At 44.5% G+C, this 19,885-nt stretch overlaps 1 protein-coding gene across 3 annotated transcripts; it reads left to right on the top strand.

Annotated features, from left to right (window-relative positions):
* Positions 1 to 4,168: 4,168 nt before the first annotated feature.
* LOC125545793 (ENHANCER OF AG-4 protein 2-like) lies at positions 4,169 to 15,319 on the top strand. Of its 3 annotated transcripts, none has more exons than XM_048709832.1 (8): positions 4,169 to 4,489; positions 5,575 to 5,713; positions 6,170 to 6,417; positions 12,462 to 12,551; positions 12,646 to 12,799; positions 13,346 to 13,485; positions 13,592 to 13,627; positions 14,187 to 15,319. In XM_048709832.1, exons 2-8 carry the CDS (start codon positions 5,638 to 5,640, stop codon positions 14,871 to 14,873), a joined length of 1,431 nt encoding a protein of 476 aa, XP_048565789.1. In that variant the 5' UTR covers positions 4,169 to 4,489; positions 5,575 to 5,637; the 3' UTR covers positions 14,874 to 15,319. The 3 variants fall into 3 exon arrangements, with proteins under 3 accessions (XP_048565789.1, XP_048565788.1, XP_048565787.1); XM_048709831.1 differs by having other exon boundaries at positions 4,170 to 4,484; XM_048709830.1 differs by lacking the exon at positions 4,169 to 4,489 and adding an exon at positions 5,225 to 5,391.
* The last annotated feature ends 4,566 nt before the right edge of the window (positions 15,320 to 19,885 follow it).

Below are 19,885 nucleotides of genomic sequence, written 5' to 3'. Positions count from 1 at the left end.
GGTGTTTGAAGATTTCAGTTTCAAGCTCTTCATCAGTTTTAACAATTTCATCAGTTTCAGCATTCTCAAAAGCTTTAGTTCTAGCAAGTTGTTCATCAAGAAATTCACCTAGTGGCATATTATCATCAAGCAAGGTACCAGCATCATCATAAATATCATTCATAGAAGAAGTAGCATCATCAATAACTTGCGACAAATCAAGATTAATAGCATGTGGTGGTGTTGCAAGTTTACTTATAACAGAACGTGAATCAAGTGCGGAGCTAGATGCAGTTCCTTACCTTCCCTCGTCTTAGAGGGAAAAATCTTAGTCTTAGCATCCTTCAGATTCTTCATAGTGATAATTTGATAATAATCACAAGTGACTCAACAAATATAGCTATGCTCCCTAGCAACGGCGCCAGAAAAAGGTCTTGATAACCCACAAGTATAGGGGATCACAACAATTTTCAAGGGTAGAGTATTCAATCCAAATTTATAGATTCGACAGAAGGGGAGTCAAAGAATATTTACAAGTATTAGCAACTGAGTTGTCAATTCAATCACACCTGGAGGTTAATTATCTGCAGCAAAGTGATCAGTAGCACAGTAATATGATAGCTTTGATAGTAGTGGTAGCAGCAACAGTAACGGTAACAGTGATAGTAATAGTTTTGTAGCAGTGACAATAGTAACAACAGCAGTAGTAACTTAGCAAGATCAATATGTAGGAAAATCGTAGGCATTGGATCGGCGATGTTGGATGATATTCATCATATAACAGTCATAACCTACGGCGATACGACAGAAGCTCCAGTTCATAAATATAATGTAGGCATGTATTCCGTAAATAGTCATACGTGCTTATGGAAAGAACTTGCATGACATCTTTTATCCTACCCTCCCATGGCAGCGGGGTCCTATTGGAAACTAAGAGATATTAAGACCTCCTTTTAATAGAGAACTGGAACAAAGAATTAACACACGGTGAATACATGAACTCCTCAAACTACGGTCATCATCGGGAAGTGTCCCGACTATTGTCACTCCGGGGTTGCCGGATCATAACACATAGTAGGTGACTATAACTTGCAAGATCGGATCTAGAACATGGATATAATGGTGATAACATAAACGGTTCAGATCTGAAATCATGGCACCCGAGCCCAATGTGACAAGCATTAAGCATGGCAAAGTCATAGCAACATCAATCTCAGAACATAGTGGATACTAGGGATCAAGCCCTAACAAAACTAACTCGATTACATGATGAGTCTCATCCAACTCCTCACCGACCAACGAGCCTATGAAGGAATTACTCACTCCCGGTGGAGAGCGTCATGGAATTGGTGATGGAGGAGAATTGGTGATGACGAAGACCGAAGATTCCCCTCTCCGGAGCCCCAAACGGACTCCAGATCTAGCCTCATGATGAAGAACAGGAGGTGACTGTGGCTCCGTCTCGTGAAACGTGATAATTCTTCCTCCCTCATTTTTTTCTAGAAATATGTGATTTCATAGCATCGGCTTCAGGGTCTGCGGGGCCACTAGGTGGGGACAACCCACCTAGGCGCGCCTGGAGGGGGGCACGCCCTGGTGGGTTGTGACCACCCAGGTGCCCCCTCCGGTGGTTCTTGGCTCCAGAAATTATCTTTTACTGAATAAAAAATCCTCGCAAAGTTTCGTTCCAATCCGAGAACTTTTATTTCTAACACCATGGTAGTTCTGCTGAAAACAACGTCAGCCCAGGTTAGTTTCAATTAATGCAAATTAGAGTCCAAGACAAGAGGAAAAGTGTTAGGAAAAGTAGATACGACGGAGACGTATCACTCCTCCTCCTGCACCTCCTCCTTGACGTCAACATCCAGCTCCGGGATGGTTACATCGCTGGCCGCAGAGAGGGCCAGCGCGGTCTCTAGGCCATCCCATCACCGCTCGTCATGGGTGGCCATGGAGTCCTCCATGACCCGCCTCATGAGGCGGCCCTCCTCCTCCTAGGTCATGGGCGGCGGCGGCAGGGACGGGGACGGAGAAGGTGTCGGCATGATGCCGCGCACACGCCGATGACCCCGTGTTTGGGGAGGGCTGTCAGCACGAGGAGGACGCGGGCGGCGCAGGCTAGGAGGACGACCGGCAAAAAAGATTGCCACCGCAGGTCGTGCTCGTCGCGGAGCCACGTATCCCACATCGGCGAATCTATGACGTACCTGGGGTCCTCCAGCAGATCCGGTGGCAGGCAGGCATGGCGTCGGTTGATCTCCATGCGATGGCCGCGGCCGTTCACGGGAATTGGAGGGATCGACACACGGTCGGTGGAGAGATGCCAATTGTTTGGCAGGTGGACATCTCCCCGTGACAATAGTGTCGCCGTCTCCCAGTAACGTTGGCAGACATTGACGTGGATGTACGACTTGTCACGATGACCGGCCATCGGCGGTGCGGCTTCGAAAGTTGGCGGAGCAGGTGGTGCGAGCGAAGAAGGTGGTGCGGGGCGGCGCGGACCTGCTGGAGCGGCGTCGACCAGAGGAGGAGCCGACCTCATGGCTGTGCTTCCCTTTGCTGATCTAATGCCAGCCCACGGCGCCGAGGCAGGTGGGCGAGTGGGGGTGTGACGACAGTGGCTAGGGTTTGCTCATGTCGGGGCTCGAGGAGGCAGGCCGACCAGGAAGTGAAAGCTGTGGACTGGCCACTCCACGGCTTCCACATTAAAAAGGACGACGCCCCCGCCCCATGTGAATGATAATCGAGGCCTGCCACATGTGCGCATTAATTTTGGACGATGAAAGTAGGTGGAGGGCCGCCACGCGTCCCCGTTCGTTCAGCGTCCTTGTGGACGCAAACTAGGCGCATGTTTGCGTCGAAAAAGAGGCGGGCCGGACGCCAAGCGGACATAAAATGGGGAGCTCCTAGTCGGCCCCAACTAGGAGTTCCGGCGCCCATGTTGCCGCGCTTATGGGCCTGCCCAAAACGGAGACGCAACCAAAATGGTGCGCCAAAGAAGGATCGTACCAGCAACCTCCTGTTCCAGGGAAAAATGCGCTAACCAGTCAGCCACTTAGACACATGTGTTAGCTTACATCGTTTCCCTCTTTTCTTGTTTCCTTTTTCCATTTTTTGTTTTTATTTTTTTCTTCCATATATGATGAATTATTTTCAAATACGTGAACTCTTATCAAACCGATGGATTGTTTTTCATTTTTCAATAAACTTTTATCAAATTTGATGAAATTTGAAAAAGTTCATAAATCTGAAAAAAGTTCATTGGATTTGAAAAAAGTTCACAAATTTGAGAAAAATTTAATCGGCCTTGAAAAAAGTTCATCGGATTTTAATAAAAGTCCGTCACATTTGAAAAAGTTCATCACATTTGAAAAAAGTTCATCAAACTTAAAAAAATCATCAACTTAAAAAAAGTTCATCAAATTTGTAAAAGAGTTCACTGAAATATAAAAAAAGTTCATGAAATTTGAAAAAAAGTTCATCAATTTATAAAAAAATTCCTCAAATTTGAAAAAGTTCATCGATTATTTTATATATTTTATAAAAACGCAAAATGAAAAATCATAAATTTGAAAAAAAGATTTAAAAAGCATGTATTTAATAAAAATAAAAAGAATATAAAGATCAAATAAAAACCTACCCGTAAATGACAATGAACCGGAAAAAAAACCCGTTTAGCTTCCCAAAACCGAAGAATTCCCATGACTATAGAACAATAAAAAGAAAATAAGTAATGTGTCATCTGTTTCTGGATAGCGTTGTGGTTCTGTCGTTCGAGACTCAGGCAGAGATCGGGAGTTCGACTCCCGGTTGCGCGCAGAAGCGCCCGTTTGCGAACGGGTGCATAAGCGTCAGATAGAAAATGCCCATAAAATGCGGATGCGGCCGCGCGTTGGGCTGAGCCATCCGTCCGTTTTGGCCCAATCGAACAAATGTGGACAGGTTGGGGTCATGCGTTGGAGTTGCCCTAAACTCACTGACTTGTGGACCCCACTTTCCCGCAACGATCACACGGCCGGCCCAGGGCAAATCTCAAAAGTTCAGAAAAACGCCGAAAGACACCACAGCACAGCACGGCACGGCACGGCACGGCACAGGTCAGCAGCAGCCCGGCACCGAGACCGGGGGCCGTCCACCGTTCAGTTTCAGCAGCCCCCTCGCCCACCCCTGGCACGCGGACCCCGCCGCCCCGCGCCCACCCTCCGCGAGCACCTCGTGGAGTCGCCGCCGCACGGGACGAGCCACGCCCGCCCTTTCTCTCGCGTCACTGCAGCCGTCCGTCCCAGCCACAGCGCCTCCCCCGCCCACCGCCGCGGCCCGCGACCAGCAACGGACGCCTCTCCCTCCCAAAAGGCCAAAATTTTCCCCCTCCCCTTCCACGCTCCAGTCTCCTCCGAGTCTCCCACACACCCATCCCCTCCCCCCTCCCCTGAATCTCGAGCTAGTAAACCCTAGAATTCCCCCTCCCCCGCCCCGCTCGATGCGCTGACCCGAATCCCAGCAAGGTCAGGTGCTACTCCCCGCCGCCCCTGCACCCCTCCCGCTCTCTCCACCCCTCTGTGATGCTCTGTGGTGCCGCAGTTGCTTTGGGCTGTTGCTCTGCTTTAGGCGGCGCTGCTTGGTTTGCTGCCGGCAGGGGGCGGCGCCTCCGCCTCCCTGGGTGGTCTTCGCTCGGGGAATTTCCCCATTCGATTGGTGTTGCGGAGGCCGCCGGGATCCCGAAGGGCTCCTCTTTTCTTCTTTTCTCTAGTTTTGCAGCGGTTCGTGAATGGTGTATGTGCTGATTTAGAGCAACGAAGATGGGATTTTTCTTTTCTGCTTGTCGGTGCGCTAGTGTAGTCTAGTGACAGCCTTTTGCTGCTGCTGCTGCCGATTTCCATCCGAACGAGAAAGCTGCAGCTTTTTCTTTACGGCCATACCTACCTAGTTCTGTGTCATATTGGGGATTGGGAGTGTGATCTGGCAAAGACCACATTTTACCCCGACACTCTTTGGAGAGTCTCTGTATGTGTTTGAGCAATCAATGCTGGTTTGGTGAGATAATCAGGAGCTTTAAAGAAGATATATGTGGAATTTTGTTTTCCTTTCCCTTTTACTTGTTGCATGGATGCTTAGAACCTGCCTTGCTGTGCACTGGTACTGTCGCAGATAACTTATATGGACTCCATTATTTGTTACCCCGTGGTATAGTTTGCGACAGAAGATATTAAAAATATTTCTGTTTATCTGCTGTTTCATTTGGAAGGGGAGCCTTGGCGCAGTGGTAAAGCTGCTGCCTTGTGACCATGAGGTCATGGGTTCAAGTCCTGGAAACAGCCTCTTACAGAAATGTAGGGAAAGGCTGCGTACTATAGACCCAAAGTGGTCGGACCCTTCCCTGGACCCTGCGCAAGCGGGAGCTACATGCACCAGGTTGCCCTTTAATTTATCTTTTTTTATGGACTGTATTTATGGCTTAAAAGCAAATTATGTATAAGGGGAAGGAATGTGTGTCCTGCTTTTATCATTGGCACACATCACTTATAATTTGTAGATTTTTAATATATTGCTTAATAAGGGTCACTAATTTTCCTAATGTTCTTGTTTATTTTGCAGATTTGCATTTGCATTTGCTATGCCATTTGGGAGTTTCTCATAGAACAAGCCAGGTTACATAAGATGAGCACAGGATTCAGCGCAGAGATCTTTGCGCAGAAGCTTTCGAAGCTTAATATTGCACAACAGAGTATAGAGAGTATCCTTACTTTCAGCCAGCATTAACTTAGAGGTTTCTTTTCTGCATGTGCTTTAGTGTAAATGTGGCCCAACTAGAGTTTCGCACAGAAGAGGCTGAGTTCAGTTTTTACATTTCTCTAGTTGCTCTTGGCACAACACACAAACAGCACAGATTAATCATTTTCATCATACTTTGTCAGTTGACTTGTTCATTCAACTCATTGGCTTCTATAGTTTGGGAAGCAAAAAGTCAGAGAAGACAGCTTATGGAAAATGTTAGTATTGACTGCGTTGTTAGTTGTTACTTTTAGCATTTCAGATCACTGTGGCAGTAGACCTTTTGCATTGAACTGATGACTTCCTGAGCTGTGTACGAATAGAAATATTTTGCTCAAGATGTGTCTATGCAATTATTAGCTCACTGCACAGCTTGAAAATTTTGCTCAAATCTACTGTTATGCTTAACAAAAAAAAGCTTTATCGCACTGGTGCATCTTCCATCATCGTTGTTGCCAGGAAGTTGTTGACATATGGAATAAAGATTTTCACTCAGCTCCTCAAGAGAGAAAGATATCTTTGCTGTACCTTGCAAATGATATTATGCAGAATAGTAAGAAGGATGGCATGAGATATATACATGAGTTCTTGAAGGTCATCGCTGCTGCCTTAGATGACCTGTTCACCAACGGTGATGATTTTGGACGAAATGTTGTAAAAAGACTGGTACGTGAAACTTACTCATGTTTTTATTATCTCATATTGTAGTTGGCGTGTGTCTTTTAGGGCAAGGCTGATAGGTGAAACTTATTGATGGTTATATACAGAAGCACTTAAAAGCTCACATCTATTAATATGATACCATATCATATTAAGTGATGTACTAGTATGTGTCATGCATGGCAATAAACAAGGTCACTATAATACCAAGCTATGATACCATATCATGTTAAATGATGTGCTAGTATATGATACTCCCTCTGTCCCAAAATTCTTGTCTTAGACTTGTCTAAATACTGATGTATCTAGTTACGTTTTAGTGTTAGATACATCCGTATCTACACAAATCTAAGACAAGAATTTTGGGACAGAGGGAGTACTTTCCATCATGACCAGCCTTATGTCATATTAGTTGCTTTTACTGATTGTTAAGTTTAGCAATCTAGTCTATTTTTTGGTGCATGAAACTGATATGCATGCAATAGGCAATATCTAATTGTTTCCTCTTCTAAAATGTAAATCTGAAGGCTTGAGTTGCTTTTAGTCAATTCATCAGTTGAGTTTAACAGAAGATCAGACTGATTAGTTGCCTTTTTTTGTCGAGCTAGTTTTCTAATTTCTAAAGTTACCATCTGTCAGCATACATCGGTATTACTTTCATGTTCACTGTTTTCCTATCATATAGAAAATTTTACTAGGGGAAGAAGTCTTGTTTGTGGATGGCGGGTCAGATTATGAGATTTTTTATTTGCGGGGATCAACCAGTTAACCTACCTTACAACACATATCCATTGTTCTGTAATTGGTATGACCTCTCGAGGCCTCCTAGCTACATATACAAGGGAGGGCCCAGGTGACAACAGGTGTGCTGCTATTGTCACATGGTGACTACCGTTTCCTTGTGCGTGCACTGGACTGGGCCTGCGTGCCAGCCTTGAGCTATGAGTAGGGGCAGAGCCCCTTCTGTTTAAGACACTGAGAAATACTTAGCAACCAAGAACATATGAGAGAAGCTATTCTTCCTCCTTCAGCACCCTATTCTCTTTCCCTTACTCCTTGAGATCTCTAGTCAGATGGATGTTACAATCTGGTATCAGAGCTAGTAGTTCTCCTGGAGAAGCCATGGTACCGGAGAAAGCAAGCTGCCATGATCATCCCCATGGAGGAGCAAATCGATGCACTCATGGTGGCTGTGAACGAAGGATGAGTGAAGGACAATGACAAGTTCGAGGACCTCTGGAGGTCAGCAGTGACTAACCTTTGTATGTTGGCGGACATACTGCGAGAGCAGGTGGGGAAAGCCACGCTACATGCAAATCTTGGGACCTCGGCTGCTGCAAGGGAGATAACAGTGGTGCACGCTACTCATCACATGCTCGACACTGGCTCCAAGAACCACGGGCCTATGGCCATGTCGAGTTCAACAACACCGGGGTACTTGGCTCATGGGGTTACCACCACTCATATGTCACTTCCTATCAACTTCTTTTGTACCTGGCCCGAGTGGAGATCCAGAGCACATGTGTTTACCTCGTATACCTGATTCCAGTTGGTCTCTTCTCAAACTGGATTTCCCACATTCAACGGTAATAGTCGTCAATTCTGGAGGAAGGAATGTGAGAAATACTTTATTGTGTATGGCTTTCAGCCTGAGCTTTGGGTTTGAATTGCCACCCTTCACTTCGTTGGTAACATGGCTCGATCGCTACAACTTCATGAATCAAAGAGTCACAAGTTCACTTAGGAGGCCATGTGCGCGGCTCTCCGCACCAATTTTTTACCGCTAGCAGTTCAAGCACATACCCATCAGTTTAACACCCTTCGGCGGACGAGAACTATGCTTGAATTCATGAACCACTTTGGGGAGCTCACAGCAAAGATGACACACTGTTTGAGATGGCGTCCCGGAGTGTATGGGCTGACTTACAGTTTGAAGCCATGCTATATGTTGGTCTAATAAAATCACCGATAAAATCAACAATGACCCATAGTATCTCACAAAAAAGAGAGCAGATTTGGCATAAGCACAAACACACAAAGATCAAGATGAAGTAAATGGATACTTGCTGTACACCATCAGTGGAGTGGTGAAATAACATTGGCAATGTTGCACTATTAATTAGTGACTTCTTGGGAGCCAATGACCAGAAGATGCAGGGTTACAGTGATGTGGTTGAGATGAGTCGTGCGATCGCAAGTGTGAATCTGTGATAAAAATTGTCATGAAGCACCAAGGATTAGCATATGGAAGAGCAGATCTATTAGCGGAAGTTTTTATGTGATATGTATGTAGTGGTGGCACAATGGAGGTATTAAAGCCCCCATTTTCAAGCATTTGGTGGGTTTAATCACCTCTTTTCTCTTTGCCTTTTTAGAACATTCCTTGTATTGTTATCTATTATTATATTCCAAGGGCATTGCTCCTTCATATGTTACATTTGTTGCACACATTGGACATATATAAATATACTCCCTCACTTCACTATATTTGTCCCTAGCTTCGAGATATTCCGATTAGGTTATCCATTAAGGGAGTAAAAAGTGTACATATTTGATGTGATGTCATCATTGTTGCTTAGTTCTTCCTTGGTTTATGCGCATGGTGGGTTGATGACAAATATAGTAAAACAAAGGGAGTAGCAGTTGAACTTAATTAACTTCTCAAAATTCGGATACGCAACACTTGGTTCAACATATTCCCTCTGCCACCAAAGGCGAGCTCTCGCGTTCAATGTAAGTAGGAAAAATTGGTCGTTTTTTAGGGAAAGTCACTTTGTTAATTTACAAACATTGTTCTCAATATTTAGAATCCAAAAGGTGGGGGATTCATCGACCCAATTACATAAGAATCTAGGCCTCAAAAACCTAGCCAAAGATGCATCCAAACTTGTCATTGTGCCGCCATAGCTCTCGTTGGCGAAGGACAAGATCGAGAAGTTCAGTCCTGCAAAGATCTGTAGAGGACAAAACCTTGTTGAATCATTGCAATGGTAGACCGTTGTGTACGACGAGGTTGGCACTAGGGCCAAGCATATTGACAGGGGCAATACCCCGATCTAGAGAGGTAGTTGCGCCATGATCGCTAGACCAAGCGGACGACCATGCTTGTAGAGGCTGAAAACAAGAGGTTGTTGAAGAAGACAACGCTATTGCCATCAGTACCCATGGAGAAACACCGACGAACAACACAAACCAACTCGTCTTCCATGAAGGTGTGGGAACAAAAACTTACAAGCTCCCTGGCAACAACGAAGCAAAGCCATCGAGATGAGATTGCAGCCAACGGACTTTTGTTGGAGGCAACATTGTTATCCCCGTCGGGGTGATGTAGTCGTGACACCAAAATCTAACCAAAACAAAACTTCTTGCATGCAGACGAGGGACGAGAAGCCCCTCCTGATGTGTCGGGTTGCGCTCGGGTTGTCTGATCTTCACGAATTGGAGGGAAAGAAGCAAAACCAAAAGGAAGAGAGGATAACTAAAAGCCTAGTCGGAAAAGCACAAATCTTACAACAAACGCCAAACATGTAAGCCTTTGAATTGGAACCCATGTCAACAATGTGACCGACTTATTATAAATTGGTCAAACTGATTCACAAAAATCCAAAGGAAAAAGAGGACAAGGTAGAGATTCATCCCCAATCCGAAGAGAGGAGTTCTTTTAGTGGCTAGGGAGGACTTGGTACTTCACATGAGTGGTAGCCTTGAATCATCACCATGGCAGGTGGCCATGGACCCCACAAGGGGGAGGTAGGTAGGAGACAAGCTCTCTAATCCCTTATAGTTTTCTAACTTGTCTAACTAAGAGGCGGCGATGTGGTATTTATACTTTGCCTTGTAACCCTAGGTTTTAGGGGGGCGAAGGCCACTTACAAGTTCGTAGGCCTATTTAAGTTGCACGTATGCAACACTTGGTAGTTTCGGATGAAGGGAGTCTTCACATCGTATGAGGCATCCGTTAGTGCCGAGGCAGGCGCTCGGTGGTTCTGGATGGAGCTTGGTGTTCTAGAGTCCTTCTACTTGCTTGGAGGTTCCAGAGTCGTGCTCCGGTAGTATTGGGAAGGTGTGGCGCTTGGGAGGTGCTCTGATGGGTCTGTTGGTTCCGGGGTAAGGGTCTAGTAGTACAGGAGAGCCGAGGCACTTGGGAGGTGTTCTGTCAAATCTGGTAGTTTCGGGCACCTAAAAGTGCATCTCCTTGCTTCCTCGTTCACACCTAAGCATACAAAAGGTCCATGTGCTAGGTAGCACATCATCCTTGGTCATATAAGTGGAAAGACCTCAAGGAATAGCGCCACCTCATGTTCTATATAGCCTTGGCATGTACCCTCATCATTGGTTCACTCGAAGCTTCCTCACTTAGCATGGTGATGTCCATGGAACCTGGCGTATCACCTCATCATTGGTTCACTCAAAGCTTCCTCACTTAGCATGGTGATGCCCGTGGAACCTGGCGTATCACCTCCTCTTGGCTTCACGGCGCCTGAGGATGGATCTCGAGGACAGCACCTATTTTTTCTTCTTCTATCTTGGGTTCATTAGAGAAAATTAAGGAGAAAGCCACACATACAACGGGCTCACTGCTTAGCTAAACTAGGCCCAAAGCATGGCCATTAGGGCTGCAAAGCTGCGTCCTACTAAAGCCCACTAAGCTGAGCTACTAGCACAAAACACATTAATTATAGAGAACAGAGGGAATATATTTGGTTTTCTTGATCAACCGAAGGACGTGGGCTGATGCGGGACACTGCTTTGCATCCCTAATGGCCATGCCATTCGAGCCTCAACATCACAACCCAACTCGAGTTCAACACATGCCACGAGGAGCTTCACATATTGACTCTGCCCACAAGCGTCATGGACCATTGCGCCTGCGACTTGGTGTCTCTGACCACAATACATCAGTCAACCAATGCCCAAACGGTTCGACATCATCAATGACAGGCAAGACCACCACAACTGGCCACAGCATGCCATCCTCTCGTGATGCCCAATCACCATTCAGTTGGGATTAATAGAATAATCGTAGGGGTCTCAAATACAACATAACCTCCGTCCTCTGTCGACAGTTATGTCTATTAGTACATGTCATCATTCACATGTAGGGCCACTAGCGGCAACAACTCATTCCAAATGTTCTGTAAGGTGTAAATCAAAACCACATTGAAACACCTTCTTTCTGACAACTTTGTGGTCTTTTATCCTATCAACCGTTTCTGGAGTGGGGTTTATCGATGGAGGTAGATTGGATGTTTTTTAGGAGCAAATGAAGTCTAGATTTCCTGGTTGAAAACAAAAATCCTTGTGGATGTGGGCCATGGTCTCAGCCAATCGCAAACACTTTTATAAAGTGGCTCGTGCGACAAACCTCTTGAGCTTAGATCATCTCTTGTTAGTATCTTTTTGTGAAGCATAATCCAAGTGAAGAAATTACACTTTGGTTTTGTTTGTGCATCTTTTATGGCGTTTATGTCAGGTAGGAGCCTGTATATAATTTTGCTGTTAGTATCTTGTGGATCCTATGTTTACCTATAGGCAGTGCGTTGAAGATGATTATTGTTTCACCCGGGACAGGTTGACATGATCTAATAGGCAGAAATTAAAAGGAAAGTGTATAAGGAAACTAACCGAAATGAAATGACCAACAAGGCAAGTAATCAATCTAACAGGAGTTGATCACAGTGAGCCATTGATTTGGAACCATGTAAATTTACATTTGAAAATTTTGATGGCATGCATCCTATGTTATTCTTGTGTTATATCTGTCCCAGCGAAGTATTGTGGGTAAGAAGCAGAGAAATGGTGTGTGCATGTACATCTCAGATCCCTAGGAGTTTCACTCACTTGGGCATGATGTGATTTTGCATTTATGTTTGATCCTTCATCTTGCTACTTTGCATAATGTTACACTAGCATATAGTCTCTTCTGGCTCAAATTGTAGCAGTTTAGAGTTAACTATTTTGGGCGAAGCGAGTATGAAATCCCATGACACACCATTTACGCAGGGGCTAGAATTGTGGGCCTGTGGTGTTAAATTATGTAAGTGTTGCAGGTTGACATATGGGAAGATCGCAAGTTGTTTGGCACCCAAGGACAACTCCTAAAGGAAGAATACACCCGCAAATTTAAGGAGCTAAAGTCGGTAAGTAATATTAATTTCTTTTCACACTCATATCATTCCTCTGTGCCTGTCGTCTGTACTGTGTACAACTTATTGTGGTTCCACACATTTACAGAAAAAACCAGGTGGAGAGCTGGTGGAGAAGGTTATATCGAGCTACAAGCATATGCTGCGGGCACCTGTAGATGAGGCCAAGTTGATGAGAGAATGCAACAGTGCTCTAAGCTTTGTTGACAACCTGAACAAAGAGTATGGAAATTCGTACTTAGGTAAGATGTATAACCATAAGATATTATTTTACATCTGATCTAGTATGATTCTGGCGCTGTGCAAGTGGGTTTCAGTATTATCTTACATTTTCATCTAGCACTTACTATTTAGTATTACCTGGACTTTCAGCGGTACTGTGACACTGCGCGTATTAACTAATGGCCTGCATCACATGTGGGTTGAGGAATGAGACCTGTATCCCTTTAATTAGTATGTATGGCAATCTGCTGTGCTATGGATAACAGTTCAGTGTTAGCTTCATTGGTGGCCTATGGTTATTTTCCTGAAGATTAGTCAAACCGTTAAATATGTGCTGGCACGATCGAATACACTGACTACTTCCACCTTGGCAAGTTGCCATTTCATCTATGACCAGCCCAACCTGTGTGGGTCCAGCTCTGTGCAACTTTACATCCCTAGACTTCAGTAGTAACTTTATAAGGCTGCAGTTAATCAACTAGCTTTGTATTGTCCTTTGCATAGACTACCTGTAGTTATCAGTTGTGTACTATTGGTAGCTCAAAAATCTTATTGCATATTGTCAGGGAGCAGCAATGGATATAGCTTTGTGGAGGAGCTGAAGGAACAACATAGTATTCTGAGAAACACCATTGAACAATTCAAAATGTCTGAATCACTCAGGGCCACTCTGGTATCTGATTTGAAGGAAGCACTCCATGAGCAGGTGTGTAGAAGTACATGCCTGTATGAAGTTTAAGATCTATTTGATAGAACGATTTATTCGTTGCATGGTCTGCGGCTGCTCGTCCTAATGTTTCTTTTGTTTTCAGGAGTTCAAGACAGAACTTGTCAGACACCAACTTCGGGTATGTTCAACAATGCCCCCCCCCCCCCTCCTTTTAAATTATCTGGTTTTGCAGAATTCTGATTACACTACACTTCACTGAAAAGTATGTTTTAAAGAAATGAAAATGTATACCTCATAAAGGAATAGAAATACTTTACAATGTAAACACATCAATGCATGTCTGTGTCATCAGGTGTTGTGTGCACTAGATTATTATGCCCTGGTTCCTAAATTCCAGCAGCCACTTCCCTGTAAAAAAATGATATATTGGGTGAGTAATTTTATAGGCTTAAAGGGGAAGTACCGGATGGGTCATTACATGTTTTTCATGTCTTGTATGACTAGAATATTTGTTTGCAAGTATCCGGCATCTTACATGTTTTCTGATAGACAAGTTTCTTCTCATTAAACAATGAAAGTTTAAGTCCCGATGTTGGGTTAAATTGGTATGTTTTGTACTAGGGCTGTACACAATGGTTTATGCTTGTATTGTTGCTGCGAGGCAGCTGTTTTTGCATGGGCCTTATGCCCTTGTTTGAATAGCAGTACTGTGTACTTACGTTTTCCTTGTTTACCAGGCAGCTCAGGTCAGATATAGGAAAGCTGATGACTTCTGCCAGAAGCTCGGAATAGATGTACCAAGGCACGAGCCATCTAATGGGGTTGAGAACTCCAGTCTCTCTGAAGTGCCTGCTACTTTTCCCCCAGTTTCAGCTAATGCTAATTCTGTCGAGAAGGGACGATCGACTGCAGTGATGTATTCACGGGAAGGAGATGGAGGTGAGCCTGAGACCCTCAACGGCGGTTTTTCTTCACGAGCCACCAGGGGCAACTTTGAGCAGAAAATAGAAGGGCACCCTCCTGGTACTAAGAGGCAGAAGATAGAGAATGGTATATCTGTCCCTCAGCCTGAAGCACCCCCACCGCCACCCCCACTCCCGTATCCTGATACATTTGAACAGCCACCACCACCGCCTCAGTATCCTCCATCACCAGAGTCTAGCCCACCACCACTTCCACCTTCAATGCCGCCCCCAATCCCACCACCACCACCACCACCACCTTCTACAGATGCATTTATGCCAGTTCCTGCTCTTCCAATGGGAGGAATGCCATATTTCCCACCGTTTCCTCCACCTGTAAACTATCCCATGATCAACATGCCACCGCCTTTCCCTGGTGCCCCAAACCCTCCTCACCCAGGTTTCCTTGGATTTGGGGGTCCCTTCTATGGCCCGCCTTTCCCCTCGGCACCCCATCAATGAACAGGAAATGAGAGTAGTTCGCTTATCTGCAGATTAGTAGCGCCAGTCAGCCAGCATATGAAATCGAGGTACATGGAGCTTTGGAAAACTTGTCATAGGTTTCGTTTCATCCTCAAAGGATATATGGTTCGTGATGATTCATCACTGTTATGTGTTGTGGAGCTTGGAAGGCTGTCCCAGTGTTGTACATTTTAGTCAGTTAGCCTGATATTAGCTTGCGCAGACATTTAGTCAAGTTGACTGATCTAGTTGTTCCCAGCTTGGCCATGGAGTCAAAACTATAGATTTCGACATGTTTGGATTCTGTTGCTCTGTCGGCCAGACTGAGCTCTGAAATCGTGACAGTCAAAGACAGATTCTGTCTGGCATGACTTGTTGGTAACTCGTTATTACCTGTATTCTCTGGGAAATTGCTGCGACAGAAAAATACATAGCTGTTCTTGTGATGTTTGGTGCAGCCGTGCAGGTAATTCCAGTGCTTTTTTTTTGAGAAAGGTAATTCTAGTGCTTTAGCCTACCCCAACTTGTTTGGGACTAAAGGCTTTGTTGTTGTAATTCTAGTGCTTGATGTGAGAGGTACTCTGCTTTTGTGTTTTGTTAAGATTCCTTTCGTGCTCATTTCTATGCTGGGTTAAGGTTATGCTGCTTAGATTTAGCTGCAGCAACTTGGTGATGTGCTGTTTAGATCCTTGATGGTGTTTGCTATTTATCAATCATGTGTGCTTTGCTTGTCACCGCCTAGAACGGTCTGCTCTAAACACCATGTTACTAGCTATTTATACATGGAGTGAGGCGTTTTGGTGCTTGGGCTCCATGGAGCCTGAGCCCATTATTTTGAAATTTCGAAAATCACATTTCGAAGTTTCAAAATATATGAAAAAATTTCTACATGTTCATATGGATGTATTTCTATGTGTGTAAAGTTTAATTGTGAAATTAGTTAACTTGTGACTATGAGAAAAGACAAAAGTCATTGGATTTTTTAGTTTTGGAAAGTCATGGTTATTTGTAGTGAACAATGTGCGTAACTGTTCACCGTTTTCAAAGTCATGAAATTGTCTTTTGTGTATACCTCGCATGTCAACATATTTAACCTGTTTTTTGTGATACTGTACATGCATGTAGAATACATCCACATGAACATGTGATCTATTTTTTGTCAAAAATTTTCTTCAGTGAGCTCCATAAAAGTCTGAGCTCTAAAAGTAATTTCCGTTTATACACAATGTTACTCCCTCTGTCCCATAATATAAGGACGTTTTTGGCACTAGTGTAGTATTAAAAACGTTCTTATATTTTGGGACAGAGGGAGTAGTTGATAGTGTGGTTCTTTACTATCTCATGATCCACTGCTATTCGATTACTTCCCAGCTTAACAAGGACTTATTGTTTCGTAATGGTAGGAAAAGGTGGTTCAAAAATTAGCTACTTCAGGTAACTGGATGTGACAAGAATCTTGATATTAAAGACACTTTTAATTTCAACAGAATGATAATATCCATGGTTAGGTACTACTCCCTCTCTAAACTAATGTACTTATATTAGTGTACAGAGGTTGTAGATTTTTATAACTGCATGTGATGCGAATTACAACACAAGCAAAATTAATGCAAGGTTTTTGGTGCCGATTTTGGTGATATAAACCCGAGGAACCAAAAACTAAGGTGCTCTTTTGTTCAAGAGATTCAGATGAGAAAAAGCAGCTTCTCCCACTGCTCTTTTGTTCATGAAGGGCGCTTATCAAATTAAGATGTCCATGACTTAGCTAAACACGCTCTTAGTTTATCTGAAGGGAGACATGTTTGGTTCTTAAATCCCTATGAACAATTTGCCTGAGTAATAAAAAGAGCATGTTTACCCCTAAAAACCCATTACGCAACTTGAAAAAGTCACCGATACTAGTATTCATTAACTAACCCAATAAAGCCAATACTTCTACTCCTTCCGTTTCTAAATATTTGTCTTCCTAGAGATTTTAACAAATGACTACATACGGAGCAAAATGAGCTAATCTACACTGTAAAATATGTCTATATACTCCCTTCGTTTCTAAATATAAGTCTTTTTAGAGATTCCAATGCGGACTAGATATGAAGCAAAATGAGTGAATCTACACTCTAAAATATATCTATATACATTCGTATGTAGTCCTTATTGAAATCTCTAAAAATGCTTATATTTAGGAACGGAGGGAGTACATCCGTATGTGATAGTTAATTTGAAATCTTCAAAAAGACGAATATTTAGGAATGGAGGGAGTAGTGCCGATCCGCCAAATGTCTTTCTTTTTAAAGATCCAGCTGATGGCTGGCTTTATACTGATTATAGCAGAGAGCAAGCGGGAAGAGTACAAAGGTGGATATTGATCGCAAGGATCAAGGATAAAGAAACAAAGGGAGGCGCCAAAGGGCAACCTTCGGGCTCCTAGCAAGCTGGCCTAAAACTACTACAACCCGAAGCTAAATTCTCACGGCTTCATCCCCAAAAGGGGGCTTTACACCCGACTGTCTCCAGAGAGCAAAATCACGTCTGACAGCAGCAACCACATCATTTACTGAAGCAGTTCTGGCTCTGAAGGTGCACTCGTTTCTTTCTTTCCATATCTTCCATAGGATCAGGAGCGTAAGTGTCTTCAGGGGCTGCCTGAGCTTCGGTTGAACTGCGTTGATCATGGCCGTAAGTATATCGCTGGGTTGCGATTTGTGCCTCCAGTTTTGTTCAGCATAGCCCTGACAGCCAACCCACTGAGCTGCCCTCCTCCAAATTGCCGCTGACATAGGGCATTGCCAAAACAGGTGGTGGGAGGATTCTAAATTTTTGAGGCAGCATTGGCAGAAATAGTGGTTTGGCCAGCCTCTTCTCTGAAGACGATCATTGCACCAGAGCCTGTCCTTGAGCAGCAGCCATGCAAAAATTCTGAGCCGCCTCGGCGCCCAAGTAGACCAGACTAGCTGTCTGAAGGGGGTCTTGATGTGTCCCTCAAATTGGGCTTTGTAAGCCGATGCCGCGGTGTAAGCTCCATCAGCTGTAAAGCGCCATCTGATCTTATCCTCTTGATCGTCTTGCAGGCGGATGTTAGTCGTTGCAAGCCATCTATTCAGGGCCAGAAACTCAGCAAGAAAGGCATCTGTGTTTCCATGGGCAAGGTCTGAAATCCATGTGTCCTCCGCAAGGGCCTCTCTTACACTTCTATTTTTCCTTCTTGAATGCTTAAATAGCAGAGGGAAGGTCACTTTGAGAGGAACAGAACCTGTCCAAGAGCAGTGCCAGAACAAAGCTAGCTTTCCGTTCCCAAGAGTGACGGTAGTGGCAGCATTGAAGAGTTGTCTGTCCTTGTCATCGCAGGGCAGGACAGTTCCAATCCAAGGCTTGCCCCGATGAGTCCAAGAGAGCCAGAGCCATCGCATCCGCAGGGCCAAGCTGAATTTGCGCAGGTCATGCAGCCCAAGGCCTCCCATTTCAATCCGCGAACACACCGTAGGCCAGTTGACTTTGCACTTTGTCTCAAAAAAAAAGTTGACTTTGCACTTCCCTCTCGTCAGTTCTTAGTCTTGTGCCCAGAGGAAACGCCTTCCTGCTTTGTCCACCTCTTTCAAGAACTTGCTTGGGACCTTCAGCACTGCGATCGCAAAAGTGGGGAGGGCGCTGAGGACACAGCGAACCAACACACGTCCGCCCGCTATTGATAGCAATCTTCCTTTCCACCCAGCCATCCGAGCCTTGATGCCGTCGAGGATGAACTGCAGATGCACCATTCGTAGACGAGATACAAAGAGCAAGAGAACATATGGCATATAAAAGCAACTCCAACGTGTCGACTCAAATGGACGACGATTTTATCCATTTTTTATTCGTTTGAATCGGCCGCCCTGATTATGATTTGGGTCGGCAGTGCGCCCAAGGCGTCGACACATATTTGCCGGCGTGGCCAGTTGGCCACTGTTTTTCAACATATATGCATGCATTTTGCATAGTTTCACAAGCAAACAAAAATAGCATAGTTTCACAACCAAATAAATTTATCATAGTTTTACAAGCTAAATAAAAATTAAATTGTCTTAAAAAATACATTTAAAAAAGATACATCTACTGGTAGCCAACATGATCCCACATATGCTCAACCAAATTATTTTGCAGTTGCATGTAAGTGTCCCAATCACGCATTTCATAATGATATTAGGTGAACTGTGCAAATGTTGTCGCTCTTCCATGCCCAGGCACAACATTCTCACCCTGAAACTGAAACCCTCGATCATAGATATGTTCTGGACGCTCATCCTTTACGATCATATTGTGCATGATCACACAAGTAGTCATCATCTCCCACAATTTCTTGTTGCTTCAAGTTCTAGCAGGATACGGACCAATGCCCCATCAAGATTGTAGAACACCAAAAGCACGCTCGACATCCTTCTTAGCACTATCTTGCTCTTGAGCAATTCTTTTCCTCTTCTCTCCGACAGGGTTGGGGATTGTCTTCACAATAGTGGTCCACTGAGGATAGATACCGTCATCTAGGTAGTATCTGATACGTCCATTTTGCATCATGTTTTCTTACTGTTATTTATAATGTTTTATCCATAATAATGCTTTTTGGAATAATTCTAATGCCTTTTCTCTCATAATTTGCAAGGTATACACCAAGGGGAAGAATTTCGGCAGCTGGAAATCTGGACCTGAAAAAGCTACGTCAGGCCACCTATTATGCACAAACTCCAAACAAGCTGAAACTTCACGGGGAATTTTTATGGAATATATAAGAATTATTGGAGCAAATAACTACCAGAGGGGGGCCACTAGGTGGGCACAACCCACCTGGCGTGCCAGGGCCCCATGGCGCGCCCTGGGGGGTTGTGGCCTCCTCGGCCCACCTCCGGTGCCCATCTTTTGGTATATAAGTCATTTTGACCTAGAAAAATTAAGGGGAGGACTTTCGGGACGAAGCGCCGTCGCCTTGAGGCGGAACTTGGGCAGAAGCACTTTTGCCCTCCGACGGAGCGATTCCGCCGGGG

The sequence above is a fragment of the Triticum urartu genome, chromosome 3 (genome assembly GCF_003073215.2).
Source record: "Triticum urartu cultivar G1812 chromosome 3, Tu2.1, whole genome shotgun sequence".
NCBI classification, from domain to species: domain Eukaryota; kingdom Viridiplantae; phylum Streptophyta; class Magnoliopsida; order Poales; family Poaceae; genus Triticum; species Triticum urartu.
Note: the sequence above shows the minus strand (reverse complement) of the source record. Positions and strands in the feature narration are given on the sequence as shown.